General features: G+C 46.0%; 1 protein-coding gene across 4 annotated transcripts in view; it reads right to left on the reverse strand.

Moving 5' to 3' along the window:
- Positions 1–16,442, reverse strand: part of LOC142568011 (DNA (cytosine-5)-methyltransferase 3C-like) — a 394,257-nt gene that overhangs the window by 229,209 nt on the left and 148,606 nt on the right. For all 4 annotated transcript variants that reach the window (XM_075678102.1, XM_075678101.1, XM_075678103.1 and 1 more), the window contains one exon: positions 3,022–3,076. In XM_075678102.1, the coding sequence (XP_075534217.1) occupies positions 3,022–3,076 (55 nt within the window). The remainder of the gene's footprint in view (positions 1–3,021; positions 3,077–16,442) is intronic.

Raw genomic sequence — 16,442 nt, forward strand, 5'->3', positions numbered from 1 at the left:
CTGCAGCATATTTTTTTCTTTGCCCGACAGTGTCATTCTGCTATGTATACGGGTTTCTGGACCTAGTCCAGCTGCAAAAAAGAGGCTTTTAGTCCATAAACCTCCCTCTGAAAGGAAAATAAAATTGAATTGAAAGATAAGTGCAATTGACGTAGGTTAACACTTCTGCATCATGACTGCGTTTCATGCAAATGTTGCATCAGTAAGGCTTACTGGACGCGGCATGAACAGCATTAGGTAAGCTGTACAGCTCACATTATTTTTTTATTTATTTATTTATTTATTTACATTACCCCTGAGGGCCCTCACATGAGGGTATTACATAGGGGGGGGGGGGTACAAACATGAAATATACACAAGAAATAGACCTACATAAAATAAACATACACACAAGGAACATAAAATATATAGATATGAACAAGGGGTAAATGCACTTAGTCATGAAAACGCAAGAACATCTTACATAATATGTTAATATGTGCATATAGGCATAAGTAATATCTAATCTGCTACCACTAACCGTTTTCTTACAACAAAGTTTGGAAAGATGGTAGGCTAACTTCAGTAGCTATGCGTGATGGTAAGTTATTCCATTCTATTATTGTGCGAGGAATAAATGATTTTGCGTAGAGCGACGAGCGGCACATTATGCGTTTTACTTTGTTAGCGTGGTCACGGCGCGGGAAAACTGCAGGGGGTGGTGAAAAGAAGTCTTCGTGAAGCGTGGAATGGTGATAAAGTTTATGAAATAAGGTTAGGCGAGCAAACTGGCGTCGACGTGATAGTGATTACAACTTGGCACGTTGTTTTAACGATGTGACGCTGGTGAAGCGTGAATAATCGGAAAAGATGAAGCGAACAGCACGGTTTTGCAAAGATTCAATGTTGTTGATTATGTATGCTTGATCGGGATCCCATATGGCAGAAGCATATTCAATTTTTGGGCGGATCAGCGTGATATAAGCAAGTTTTTTTAAGTGAGAAGGTGCGTGCTTGAGGTTACGTTTAAGAAGACCGAGTGCTCGGTTAGCTGATGCTAAGACGGTGTTAATATGGTAATGCCAAGTTAAGTCAGACTGAAGATGAAGGCCAAGATACTTGTAAGTTGGCGCAAGTTCTACTCTAGCATTATTGAGAAAGTAGGTGGTAGTAAGTCGAGTGGAATGGTTGGTAAATGACATTAGCTTGGTTTTAGATGTATTTAAAGTCATTAACCACGAAGAGCACCAAGCGGTCACAGCCTCAAGATCAGTTTGTAAGGAAAGTCGGTCAGCGTCATTACTAATATTACGATATATAACACAATCATCTGCGAATAATCGAATTCGAGATGAGACACATTTGGGTAGATCATTAATGAAAATTAAGAAAAGTAGGGGACCGAGGACGCTGCCCTGGGGGACTCCAGATGTTAAAGGAACAGAAGAAGAGTTACAGCCATTAGCACAGGTAAACTGTTGTCTGTTGGAGAGAAAATCTTTAATCCATGTAAGAACGTTTGGGTGAATGTTTAAGTGTGTTAATTTGATTAGAAGCCTGTGATGAGGAACGCGATCAAAAGCTTTAGAGAAGTCAAGAAACACTGCGTCAACTTGGAATCCTTCGTTAAATGCGGAAAATATATCGTTAGTAAATCCGGCGAGCTGAGTGTTGCATGAATAACCCCTGCGAAAACCGTGCTGGTACTTGAAGATGATATCATGGTCTTCTAGGTAGTTGATGACTTGTGTGTGTATGACGTGCTCGAGAAGTTTACATATGTTGCTAGTTAATGAGATAGGATGATAGTTAAGTGGGACAGAGCGATCACCTGATTTAAATATTGGTATTACTTTAGCTATTCGCCAGTCATGAGGAATAATGCCAGATGATAATGATTGTGAAAACATGGCTGATAACACTCGAAAAATGTTTAAAGAAGCGTGTTTAAGTACCTTGTTATTGAAACCAAGATGATCAGAGCTAGTAGTAGTTTTGAGGTTATTCAACAGGGCAAGAATACCCGAATCACTGATGACAATTTCTGGCATGGAAATGTTAGGCAATGGCTCTAATATAGGCGAAGAAGTTATATCTTCATTGGTGAATACTGATGAAAATGCATCGTTTAGAAGCTGCAAACACTCAGTTTCAGTGACTGGTTGTCCGTCAGCATTAATTAGTACTATATCAGGATAGGAACTCGGATTGATAATGCGCCAGAATCTATGAGAATTATTGGTTAACATAGTAGACAGGTCGTGAGTGAAGAAATTACGAAGGGTTGTTTTAAGCAGGGACTGATACTCGTTATCACAATTTTTGTACTTGGTTCCATGATGAAAGGAGACGTGTGGTCATTGCTTGGCGGTACAAACGTTTTTTCTTATTATTAAGACGACGAAGACGATGTGTGAACCAAGGTGAATTTTTATGATGTCGGATGGTGATGATTGGCACATACTTATCAACAAGGTTCGTGCGTGGAAAAAAAATGACTGGAACAACACTGTGGTGGAGCACCTAATGCTTCCCATTTTTGCGATTACCTATTCAATAGGAATGATATGCGGGCGGCTTCAAGTACTTATGGTGATCAATGTGGAGATTGTCACTAGCTAACTGGTTCAGAAAGAAATGCCTGAAAAAGCGGTGATAACAAATCAAACCATAGGCACAGGGCATATGGCAGACAAGAACATACAGCACATATTAAACACAATTAATATATCTTGCTCACATCGCTGTTTCAAAGAAAAGGTTAAAAGAGCCATCGTAAGAGGCTCTTTTAAGAAATGCCTACAAAAACAGCAAGATTCTGAAGTGATATAACTGTCTGTAACAGCAGTGTCCAACGATGATATTAGGGCTCGGAAAGCAAGGAAAGCTGATTACTTTAGATGTTTCTAAACAATTAGTTTAGGTTTAATGGGCCCACAGCATGGAGGAGCCCTTGTTAGTCGCTGTGCACATTTGATGGTCTTCAAAATAGCTGAGTATATCTGAGAGACAGCTAAAAAAAATCAGTCGATTTGACCATACCTTTTCTGGTTCACTGTCATGAACAAGTCGCTTAAGGCATTTTGAACAGATGCACCTGCAATGCATAAAACAGAGGATGTCATTACTCTTACTGCTATTTTGTACATCATGTTTCTCTACTAAATTTGTTATAAGCACGGATGCATTTCTAGCCCTTAGACCTGCCCAATCTTTTAAATTGAATACCTTTAGCTTGTTCTTTCGATAACACTAAAAATACATTTTAGAGTTATACCTGAACATTACACTTCGCAGAAGTTGGTTGCTTTGTACTTAGAGAGCATCTTAACCTATTAATAATTGACAGCCCATAAGTTAAGAAAAATTCTGAAGACCTAGACTTTTCTAAATTGTAGCTCTGACAAACATTTATGTCTTTTCTAAAGGTGTGCAAGATCTCTTTTATGCATTACCTCATGATAAACTGCCGATCGCCGTGGAAGAGTGTGTCGGCAGTAATGGTTCTGTAAGGCTTCAGTGCTCTACCTGCATTTCTCTAGGTAACTAATTAAAACATCTATCTTTTTACTTGGAGCCATCCTACATTCAATGAAATGGAACGCCTTACCTTCAGAAAAAATGGAACTTGAATTGGATCGTGCACAGCACTGATTCTCAGTGATGAGTTGCTGGCCAAATGAGACAGAACAATGTCTGGCTATTTGAGAGACAAGGTAGTGCTAAAAATCTTTAGGTACGTCGATGAGTATGTTTTCCTTGACAAGGTTTCACATGTGATGCAGATGATGCAGGGTTCTAATTGTTTTCAGGTCATCCCTGGACTACATCAAGCCCCTTGAACAGACATATGAGCTACCCAATAACAGCACTCTGAAATTCCTTGACATAGAGCTAGTTGTTCACCCAGGGAATACATGTTGGTGTTGCAAATCTCACAGCAATAAGCCAGTTCTTTCGTAACCAAGTGCACATTTCAAACTTCTCAAGTGAGTGATGGTTTTAATTTGTTTTCTAAATGCGCTCAAGAAATCCTGCCTTCATCCGATGGAAGCTGGTTTTCTTTATCAATCGAAGCATTTGAAACAAGCAGCGTATCCCTTAAAGGAGTACTGATACAAAAATAATCCACGTGGTTTTTTTCTGCTTTAATAAGTAGTTAATGACCCAGCGATCACGGCACGAAACCTCATTTACTTCAGAGCGCGACAGGTAATTATTTGCAGTCTTTTTTGTAGCGACCAGTCGAAGTTTCGGTTCCAGAGAGCAACGAGACGGGAGAAGTGGGAATGTAAACAAAGTGGTCACGTGTTCGCAAAAAGCCATGACGTATGCTCCGACGCGCAGCCAGCGTGCGTGACCAACTTGCTGAATATTGTCGTGCGACTGCCGCATCGGTCGGTAGCGTGAACGTCATGGCCACGTGGTAGACCCGTCGGGGCGAAGCCAGCGAGCGGGCGCGTCGCCGTTCTGATCATGTCTGTTCTTTTTTTTATCTCCCTGGTTGAAATGCGGGCCTCTTTTGCCGATGACGGCGGCACATAAATCGGCTACAATTTGTTTCTGACAGGAAATAACTTCTAGAATAAAATGACCTCGAAAGAGTGCGAGTTAAAAAACGTTGTGCGAAATAGTAAATCGTTGGCGTGATTTCTACTCGGACGCGGTAAGCGCAGGCGCCCCAGCGATCGTCTGTATACGAAGCGGCTCGCCTGACTGGCATGTTTACTCATCGCTACTTATGGCACCTGGAAAACTACCCGTATTTTCACTTAAGAGAAACATAAATGTTCAGGCATTGATTGTGCTGACGAATTTAGGTGTTTTATTACGAGCTGCGGACGCATCGCAAGGACTCTCGGCTCCGGATAGACGGCCGGCGAGCTAGCCTACATCGTCTCCAAGCGATCGCAAGCTTGCCTGGCATGCTCGTTCGCTTCTGTCGGCGCCAATGAAATCAAATGTGCTGCAGTTGAAGCGTGACATAACTGTGTACATGTTGTGCCGACAAACATAGGCACTTCATTATACGAGCTGCAAGTGATTGTGTCACAAGCACAACCGGTGTCAGATTCAATGGCCCAGCGAGCTATGCCTGCCGGCTCCTGGCCATCGGCGGCTGTCAACGGATCCGATACTGCTAACGCGGCCCTACGGAAACACGTCTACAGTGCTCGCATAGACGTGTTTATATTGTCATCGTTTGTTTCAAACAAGATAGCTGTGCAAATACGGTAGCTTTCACTTTCTCTTCGAAGTTACGCAGCATTCCGAACTTCCACGCAGGGGCGCCGGTTCTGGGCGAAGCTACCCGCAGCTCGTTCATTCGTACCATGTGTCCCGAATCGCCACATGCAAGTCGCACACGACGCGCCATACGACAGATCGCACAGAAAATCGCACCATGTGTCTCGCGCTCTAGACGTGGCCAATCACTTAGCGACTCAGATATTGCGGCCGGCGATGGCGAGGACGAACCTCAACAAAACCCTCGCATCGGTCACGATCAATGGTAAGACACAACAAATTGCCGTTGAACGTTGTGGCAGCGCAGTCCAGCTGATAGTGTGGGAAATATCCCGATGGACATGATAAAAACTGCAGTTGCAGCGACACGGAGAGCATCCCACTACAAGTACAACAGCTAGAACAAGCAAACACAGAGGAGAATACCGTATTTACACGATTGTAAGTCGACCCCTTTTTTAAAATTTGAAAGTCTGAAGTTGGGGGGTCGACTTACAATCGAAACCAAAGCATGGCCCCGCCAAAAAAAAGCGATACCAACGAGAGCTACAACGTAGTTACAATTTTATGTTTGCTCTATGGTCCTACCCGTATCTTTTCGCTATCCCGCGTGTTTGTTTGCTTTTCGGAAGGGTTTTTCAACATTTTTGAGAGTCTTACAGTGCATGCAACACTCATGGGGGGGTGTCGATAGTTGATGGAAGCGCCGCTGTTCCTATTTGCGGCGGCACCCTTAGAACGGCGGCGCTTGCGGGGAGTATCGGTAGTTCATGGAAGAGCAGACACCGTTCGCGGGTTTCTCTTTCTCTGTTTAAAGGCATTGGCATTGGTTTGACCAACTTTTTGACGCGCTCCACTTGACTGCCGGCTACGTGCTACTTCTATGCTTCCCCAGTTGTCACTAAGCAGGCCCACTAATCTTTCGGCACTCGTTGGGCTGCCATCCTTTACGCCGAAGAAACAAATCACTGCGCAGCGGGCCGCAATTTCGATGTTTCTAAGCGGGTGGTGCGAGAGTGGCGACTGCAGCGAAGCGAAATTTTCACCCTGTGGCGGCAAGTGAGAAATTTCTCACGTGCCGAAGTCTGGACGCTTTGCGGAGCTGTAGGCTAAGCTTGCGGCAGCGTCGCTGAAATGCGTGATCGGTCCCTGCCAGTGAAGTGTGACGTGGTCATGAAACAAGCCTGGACCTTCGCCTTAATTTTAAGGTTCTGCTCCGCCGTGAGTACGAGTGGCTGGTGGCAGAAGACTGCGAAATTACGCCAACCGGACCTGTCAAAAGAGCCTCCCTGACAGCTGCGTGTGGTTGGGTGCATTTGGCGTGGGCTGCTGTTCTGCAAGATGTCCTGGTGCGGTCGTTTGCCAAATTTGAAATTTCGCTGGACCACGACGCGCTGTGGGACCGCAGCAACGATGATGACAGCACTAGTGAAGACGAGTAGTCCAGTGACCATGTCAGCTACTAATAAATTTTCTATATAGAATGCGCCCTCGGATTTTTTTTTTTTTTTTTTTTTCGGTCAAGCGATATGGGGGGGTCGACTTACATTCGAGTCGACTTACAATCGTGTAAATACGGTAGCACACGTAAGCCGCATGGCAGCCAACGAAAATTCGTGACGTAGCCACATGACGTAGCGTTTTCTTGGCTATTTACAATCCCGCTTGATGTCAATGTCGCGAGGTGCTCTGTTTTGCGGTTGGCTGCGCGCACATACTTTAAAATTGATTTTAAATATGTTCTAAGCGATATTCGCCGCTGACATATTATAGACGATGTGTGTGTAACCGACTAAATCGATCTCACAAGTTATCTCGACTTCAAATTTTTGTGTCAGTACTCCTTAAAGGGAGGAGGAGAGGATCAGACATAACTTTTTTGTTTCTTGACAGAAAGGGCTGAAATTTGGCACACACACTGCACATTGCAATAAAGAGACAAATCTAAACTTTCATTACAATATCTTCATTAGTTTTTAGTTTTTGTTTTATAAGAATTTATATACTGCCTTTATGTACTGCCTTAGCGTTGCCATCCAAGACCTTCACTGTGTCTAAATCAATGCTGAATAAAAAAAAAATATATATATATATATATATATATATATATATATATATATATATATTCCTTGCTTGTGGAAAGCCTGGCACAGTAACGAAACATGATAGGGAGCTGGGAATAGTTTGCATGTTTCCCCAAATGTCTAATCTACACCAAGACAGTGTTCAATTTTTTTTTTTTAGTGTCTAATAATTTTTTGCTCAACATAACATGCACATGACTGTGTTTCAATGCATGGAGCCATGTAGTTATTGTGAAATAATTAAATCATGGAAAGATAAAGAAACATTTCAGGACTGTCTTTAAGTACGGCACAGCTTGTGGATCGCAGCAAAACAAATTGGACCAAAATCGGTCCAGCCATTGTTGTGCTACGCTTTCCACGAGCGAGGTGATTGACAAAAAAAGTGCAATTGAGAAAACTGGCTGCAAAGTTTTAAAAGCACTGCAAATTTATTAAAAAGCACCAGGGCTGCAATATTTTGAATCATTGCTGTCAGGCATCTTCTTACACCTTTGCCTCTTTGTATGGTGGGCTTTGTATGCCTTCTATCCTTTTCTTGAGCCCTCTGGAGTAATGCATGACCACCATTTTCCCTGCCAGACCGAGCCTAATATCGCAGTGTACACCCACAGAACACAGTTGGCATCTTGGGCACAGAGTTATCAAAGAGTTCATCGCGGAAACCTGCACAATAATGAACTCACAGTCACACGGGGTTGAAATTTGTTCTTGGCCTTGCTGGTCCATCAAACTGAACTTCCGCTCAATTGCGGACACCGCGCGAAGGGAGTCGCGAACGCTGCATGTCTGCACTTCTGCAGTCACTACTGACACAAAATGCGGTTCGAGGTGTGTCTGAATCGTGCGACATTCGGGCGACGATTCGTCTGGTGAGCCTTGAGTCACCATACTGTATGTAGCTCGTCGACAGTTGGGGCTCACTCGCAGGCTGTGTGTCCCTGTTGCACGATGCGTTGGAAACCGGGTACACCGCATCGCCTCCAACGACGCGATCTCGGTTGCTGACTCGCACGGCCTTACGCACAGGTACGAGAGCCTCGGTTGGCACGTCTTTCGGTGGCTTTGTTATCAGTGTGGATGGCACAGGGCGATTGTCGGTTTTGCTGCTGGAATCGCACGGTGCAAGATAACGCGGCACGTTATCCGCGTGTTCAGTCGGGTGCTCCGCTTCTTCCGCTGGCCGCCATCTTTTTCTCGCCGTAGGAGGCTTGCGCTTCCGTTTTCCAAAGGCATGCTTCGTTTAAAATTTTTCAAACGAGCAACGATCCATCACTGACCTGGGAGCTTTCATAAGTCCAAATTCTGCGAGTGTCAAACAAAGAAAGACGCCGGCATGGTTTTCAAAGCAGACAACTGCAGTCCGCTGCGGTTGCCAGCTTGCTCGCTGCTGCAGCAGCAGCCAATGGCAAGATGCCTTTCAACACGGTAACCAATCGGAGGCCCGCTTTCATCGCAGAGCCCGTGTGACCGCCTCTCACAGACCTGTGCTTCTTTTGTGTTTTTGCATTTGTCACAAGATGACGACGACCAAAGAATTCAGAAACGGAATGGCGAAACTTCGAGCTTTGGAACGATACCAAGATGGCGGCGTTCGGTGGCGGGAAAGACGAGTTAGGGCTCCGTGAACTGCGGTGATTTTACGCGATTTAAAGCTGTTTTCTTGCCCTACGCACTGATAAATTAATTTTTCTCGGGCACTTTTAGTGCGTTTTCAGCCAAACCATTTTGATAAAATATAGATTAGGCATTGCAGATACCGAAACACGTCATTGCCAAAAATTGTTTTTTTTTTTTTCGAGTTTTGCGATCTGATCCTTGCGTCCCCCCTTAAATTGTTAGATACGGGCCATTACCAACATTGGTGAAGTTCTTCGAACGCAACCACTCGCCGTCGATCAGCAATTACAGTGCACAGGTGCGCGTTGACCAAGCTATCGGACCCATCAGGCAGGTTGGCTACCCTCATGTGCGGTGCGTGGAGCTTTTGTCTCCCCCTGCGTCTGCCTTTTCGAGAATAACACGCCCTGGGAGAGTGAGGGCCGATTTACACTTCAGCCGCCCATCACCGCGAGCTGCACCGCAAGCAAGCAGTCCACCATTAATGGCCGAGATGACGTCGCGAGGAGCGGTTGTGAACTTTTGGCTCCTTGCGGTGACAGCACAAACATGGCACTGGTTCGAAGCGAAGTGCAACGCGAAGCCTAGGCCCCTAGGCTACAGCGGCAGTTTGTTTTTTGTGTGGTTTTTGTGATCATTGCAAGAGCTATTCAGCACCTGCAAAGCTATTTGTCAAACGCAGCAAGCCCCTGTACCCTTCCTGACCTCTTCAGTATGTGAGATCACAAAAGGAAACATATGGATGTGTGTTGTGTTTACGTGAAGGTCGCAAGAAATGAAGCCCCTGATTTCGTGTCTTGGGCCGTTTTTACAGCGAAGTTGTATACCTGTATCGTCAAAGGAAATTTTCGTGTCATTGTTGGCGTGGTAAGCAAAAAACTCCCCATACGTGGGCCAATTCCGAAGAAAGTGCAATACCGGCCCGACCCGTGGCGGAGGTGAAGGAGGCGTTAAGCACTCCCCATACATGAGCCGATCCCGAAGATAGTGCAATACTGGCCCGACCCGCAGCGGAGGTGAGGCAGGCATTAAGCACGCCCCATACATGGGCCGATCCCACAGATAGTGCAATGCCGGGCAGACCCGCGGCGGAGGTGAAGCATGCGTTAAGCACTCCCCATACAGAGGCAGATCCCAAAGATAGCGCAATGTCGGGCCGACCCGTGGCGGAGGTGCAGTTTGCCATTAAGGGGCCCACATACACAGCTTCACTGATTATCTTTCTTCACAGAGTGGAAGGGCACTGAGCTTTTTTTGCATTTGCATTACAAACGCGAAGGCCATCGCATATACATGCATTCTAGGCATGGCATATGTTCGGTATGCGCCAAAATGAAAAACTTGCGATCGCTCACCTCAGCGTATGGTGTTCGTAGGTGTATGTGCGTGCTTCATCACTACAAAGATTGTATGTTTATGGAGTGCTGGTTTGTGTTTAAGAAGTGAAGATACGATGTGTAGCGATAAGCTTCAGTGTCGTGTCATCGCAGTCATTCGTAATGTGCTGTTTGTGTTTTGCTTGATGTGAGCTGTTTTGCGGGTTGCGATGCACGTTGGTGACTGCGAACAAGTACAGAATGTTATAGTACTAGGATTCTTATTTTTACGAAGTATAAGTGTACTGTGATGTGTACGTGCAATGTGTCGCAGTGGTATATAAGTTTTCGTAAATGTAAATATTTTTTTCATACCTTTCGGGTATTTCAAAACGCAAACTGCATCCACATAAACATTAAGTTGCAGAAAAGTACGGTAAATTTTCCCGACAGGCATAGTATAGCCACAAAACATGAGAACTTGCATAGTGGAGCAGGCTATGTCACTCAGGCAGCCACACTTTACAGGCTCTACACTGATCATTTGCATCCTCTTAAGAGCCCTGTGCATGCAAATAAAGTACTTGTTTGCTCCTAATGCCCAGTTTGTGTTTTCAAAAACAATATTTAATAAGGTACTATATAATGACAGAAACTTGTTAACTTCATGAATACTGGGATGTGAACATCAATTTATATTAATTATGATAATGGCTATTCATTTTTAGAAAAGTATTTAATTCTTTTCTGGCACTGTTCGATTCGGTACCACAAATCCCTATTCGCTCACCTCTAATAGTGCATCTTTTTTGTGCTGTCTTTCACATGTGCATTGCAAACAATACTGTCACATAAATGCGCACTCAGAGCATATTACATATAATCAAAGAAAATTCCCCAGTGGTTTAGCTGGTTGGACATAACACTGTTGCACCAAGTGACGAAGGGACAGGACTTAAGCGAGAAAAACAACACACGACACCTGAGTGCAAATTAACAACCGCTTTATTTTTTGGAAAACAAGACCCAAATATAGCCTACTCGTGTGCACAGAGATGCTCTTCCCAGTCTACTCATGCCATCTATTGTCAGTGATTAAGCTAATCTTTTTGCTGACTGGTCATCTTGATGTTGTAGGCTTCCACGACTTATCTTTTTCTTTGGTTTCTACATTTAAGCAAGATAACCGCCTGGTGGAGGATAGGCTTGCGCTTGCATAAAGCGCAATGTATGGCAAGGTCTCCGAGTGCTTGTATCAGACCGCAGTTGTCAATCAATGTACGTCGCACCTTTCTTCCACCGAACTTGTTCCTCGCGTGGAATTTTCTTCCCAAACGGGCCATCATGCAGCAGACCCTCATGCGAGGGCAATATGGCGGATGGCGCACGGCCGACTGAAGCGGGGAGCAGACGACAAGAAAGGAATTCCGCCAATCGTATGGTGCCCTCAAGTCCCGTGCGCTCACCAACGAATAAGAGCGCGCTGGGACCCTTCTTTGGCACGGTAACTGAAGGAATCCAATGGCTGCATAGAGCCTGCGTTGGCGGGAAATTGAAGAAAAAAGACCGCTCTTTGAAATGAGACCAAGATGTCCGCGCTACGAAGCGTGAAATGGCAGCTGCGTTTCGCAGGTGAAGTGCCGTTTTAGTAATAATTTCGGCTCAAATTTCGCTAGTATCAATGAAATGAACAAATGCCAACCAACCTCGACGTGATTCTCACCATCCACGAAGTTACCGCGTTTGTAGACACAGGAGACGACTACTCCGTCATAAGTGGATTATTCTTCACCAAGTTGGAGAAAGTGAAGACTGCAAGAAACGGCCCTCTAATTTGAACAGCTGGAGGACACTTCACTACGCCAAATGAAATCGGCACAGAAAGAATTACAGTTCATGGCCAGACCTACCCAGCGCCTCCACCAGATATCACATACAGTTGAACCTCGCTACAACGAAACTGACGGGGCGCGCGAAAAATTTCGTTAAAGCGAAATTTCGTTGAGGCGAAAACAGGCCAAAAACACTGTCAGGTTGGACCACATAGTCCCAAAACATCATTTATTTCCAAAGAAGTCGGTCAGCTTCTTCTGCTTCTTTTTTTTTGCCACGAGTGCAGTGGCGCGGCTTTCGCACTCGGTGAACAGTTGCATCGCGACGTCGTCATCGTGAGCACCGAAAAATCTGCGGATCACATCAAAAGCATCCATCACTTTTATTGCAGGTGGTGGCGCTAAGTCCTCCGCGTCGCTGTCATCATCCGATGATGCGTCGTTGTGGCGAACGCCCTCAATTATAGCTTCGTCACTCAGCTCCTCGTGAGCTAGCACTTCACTGTCAACAGCGATGTAGTCGCCGATGTGAACATCGGCCGGCACATCTCCGGAGTCCTGAAGGGCTGCCCATGCCGCATTGGCCTCTGTGGAGGGTGGAGCAATTGTACTGCAGCCTTCCTCGTCCGACGTGGAGTTCGCTGCCAGTTGAGCATCGGAGTGAAAGCCGGCGTGCACAAAACAGTTGTAGATGATACTGCGACTGGTTGCCGTCCACGCTGCTGAGACCATCTGTACAGCCATGTACAAATCCACTTCGATTGCCCGACCGGTGTCGATGTTTAACACCAGCCGCTGAATCAGTCGCTGTCGATAAGCGCTTTTAACGCTATTGATGATACCTTGATCCAGCGGCTGGATTAAAGCCGTGCAATTCGGCGGGAAGAATCTTACTTCCACGCTTTGAAGCTGAACGTCTTCAACGTTATGCGCTGAGCAATTGTCGATGAGCAAACAAACCTTACGTTTCTTTGCCGTCATGTCACGGTCGAAAGCGGTTAGCCACTCTTTGAAAACGGCCCGTGTCATCCAAGACTTCTTATTGGCAACATATTTGACGGGCAGGCTCTTGCCACCTTTGAAGCACCGCGGCTTCGCACTTTTGCCTATCACCAGTGGGCAGCGCTTGTCAGACCCGTCCATGTTGCAGCACAGGAGCACAGTCACACGCTTTTTGCTATGCTTCCCTCCGCTGCATGGCTGGCCCTTCATGTGAAGCGTCTTGGAGGGGAGGAGCTCGAAGAAAAGTCCCGTTTCATCGGCATTGTATATGTCTGATGTGGCATATTTCTCCATTAATTCCGGCACAGTAGCTGATGCCCAAGCAGATGCAGCGTCGGCGTCTGATGAGGCCGACTCCCCACACAGCACTTTAGCGACGATTTCATGCCTGGCCTTAAAACGGGTCAGCCACCCTGAGCTGGCTTTGAAATCATTGATGCCCAGCATACAGGCATAGCAAAGTGCCTTTTGCTGCAACATGTTTCCGCTGACCGGCATCTTCTTTGCGCGCACGTCGAGGAACCACGTGTACAGAGCCTTCTCAAGGTCCTCATGAGCCGCTTGCGTCAGCTTTTTCCGCTTCGCGGATGTCCCCGAAGAAAGAGCTTGCGCTATCGCGTCTTTCGACTTCAAGATCGTTGACAGCGTGCTCTGTGAGATGCCGAAGTCCGCTGCAACATCTCCCTTTTTCCTGCCACTGGATGCCGCGCTGATAATCCGTGCCTTCTCTTCAAGCGAGAGGAACTTCCGCTTTCTAGATGAAGTCGCCATGCTCGCATTCATTACAGCGCACTAGCAGCACAAGCACGAGTGAAAAAAACTAGGGCAAACGCGCTGCTGTTGCCAGGCTGCTGCGTCATTTGGCAACGGATTGGTTGCGGCTCTGAATTGGATTGGAAGAAAACGGGAGCTTGCCCCCGCGCCTTGTCGCAAGGCAGCCAGCCCGATAGTCATCAACACCAAGCTATGGCGGTGATCATGTGCGTTTCAGTGAGTGGATTAGTTTGGTCCAGCGAATGTTTAGCGAAACAAAGCAGCGTGGGCCTATGGAAGTACATAGATGGGCGCCGATATGCTTGTTTTATTGTAAGATATATTTTTAAATCGAGCTTCGCATAGCAAAAATTTCGTTGAAGCGGAAACGCGCCCCAAAAATGGTTCGTTGTGATGAGAAATTTGTTCCATTACTTTGTATAGCGAGCTGACGGGGAATTGGAAATATTTCGTTGAAGCGAAAATTTCGTTGAAGCGACGTTCGTTGTAGCGGGGTTCGACTGTAGTACTGACGGTGAAGGAAGCAGCAAAATTGCGATCGACTAAACTTGCGTTTTATTGAGCGAACCTGTGCGCTCAAAAACAGGCTACACTCAAATAACAACGATAGCGGCGAACACATTCGGCGATCATTGAACATCCAATCAGCGGGTCACGCACGTCGGCTTTTATACATGAGTCACCAGAGGTTCCAGAGTAATCGCTGGTGCCCGCGTGTCATCCAGAAAGTACTACGTGATTCAAGTTGCGCATACATGCAATCATATTACGCAAGCTTCGGTGAAAACAGACAGCGGATAGAACCATGGATAGCATTCGAGAAACTTCCGATAAATGCAGGCGCGTCCTGCACTGAACGATAACATTTGTTAGACACTGGGTGAAACACGGACACCCGATAAAGACAAACAGGTACACATGTCAATATGATTTATGATGGACATGTCTTCAGCAAAATTGAGCCGAACAAGACCAGCGTCTCCAGCAAGGTCTTGCTAGGCTTGCGAGGGCAGGCGTCATTCTGAATCGAGAGAAGTGCTGCTTCACGACTAGCAACGTCAAGTTTTTGGGCATCATTGTTGGCGCTCAAGGTATCTGTCGAGATCTAGACAAGATTACAGCAATCCGGAAAATGCCACCTCCCGAAGATGTCTGCATGGTTTGTCATCTGCTGGGGCTCATGAATCATGTTGGATGCTTCTTGCCACAGCTCTCCTACACAGCTGCTTGAATTGATGTGCTGTTCTGCAAAGATTCCCATTAGATGTGGGGACCCGATAAGCAAACTGCCTTTGAAGGCCTGAAGCTGTTGCTGTCGTAGGACCTTTGTGCTGCACGGTATAATGCAGCTTACAAGACTGCGGTGTCTGTTTATGCAAGATTTCTAAGTTTGGAAGCCGTATAATTGCAAGAGCGACCTTATTGTTAACGCCGAGCCATTTCCTTCACTTCAAGGTCGCTCATGCCTACAGGACAGCGATGCAGTTAGGCCGATAAGGAGGCTCTAGTTGCTACCTGGGCGGTGTAGTAATTTGAGGAGTTTCTCCCTGCTTTCCACTTCTTCATAAAAATGGATCACTAGACATTTGTCACACTGCTGGACTCCGTGTATGTGGACGTGCTGCCAACAGGAATTGAGTGCTTCCACTTGAACCTTATGCGATTCTGCTACCAAGTGCTCTCTACACTGGGAAATCCGTTTGCCACGGCCGACACGCTCTCGCGCATACTGCCAAGGCAAGCTTCGAGTGTGAATACCATTCCAAAACAGATGATATAAAGCTCTTCATCAATGAGATCATTCACGCCCTGCTAGATGTCCTGTCAGCACACCTTCACAAACTTCATCAGGACTAAGCTAGCGATGAGGAATGCAACCTGCTCCAAGGGTGCTGCAACAAAGGCTGGCTAATAAGCTCACACGTTTGGTACACATCAAGAAGTACAGGCAATACCAGGGCGCTCTCAACATCTGTGAAGATCTCCTTCTGAAGTGTATTCAGATCATGGTTCCTGCATTTAGCAATCATCACATGTTGCAAATTGTTCATGAGGCCATCAAGGAGGGTTCGCTGCAAAGCTCTTGCTAGGGAGTCTGTGGCATAAATGCTTGAACTGACAAGCTGGTGAAGAACTGCACCAGCTTGTCACGGGTTGGGTGAGCAGCACCCATGCTCACTACTGAAACTCCAATAGTGGCTTTGGAGGTAGTAGGAATTGACCTGTTTCAACTCAACCGTGAGGTCTGCGTGCTAATCATAGACTATAGGTCCTGTTTTCGTGAGGTGATAGGCCTACGTCCTACGACAGCACAAGCGGTCATAGCCATCAAAAACTTGCACATGCTTAGGTATCCTAAAGGCAGTATGCAGCGGCAACGGGCCTCAGTTCACAGCCGGGGAATTTGCCGACTTTGCTTTGTCCTATGGCTTCAGTCACGTCACTAGCATCCTCAGCATTCTGCAGTCGAGTGAAGTTGATCGTATGGTCAGGGCAGTCAAATACCTCCTGGAAAAGGCCGAATATCTGTTCTTGGCCTTCTCCTATCGAGACACGCCATGCATCAATAAAGTAAGCCATGCGCAGCT

This window comes from Dermacentor variabilis, unplaced genomic scaffold (assembly GCF_050947875.1).
Source record: "Dermacentor variabilis isolate Ectoservices unplaced genomic scaffold, ASM5094787v1 scaffold_15, whole genome shotgun sequence".
NCBI lineage: Eukaryota > Metazoa > Arthropoda > Arachnida > Ixodida > Ixodidae > Dermacentor > Dermacentor variabilis.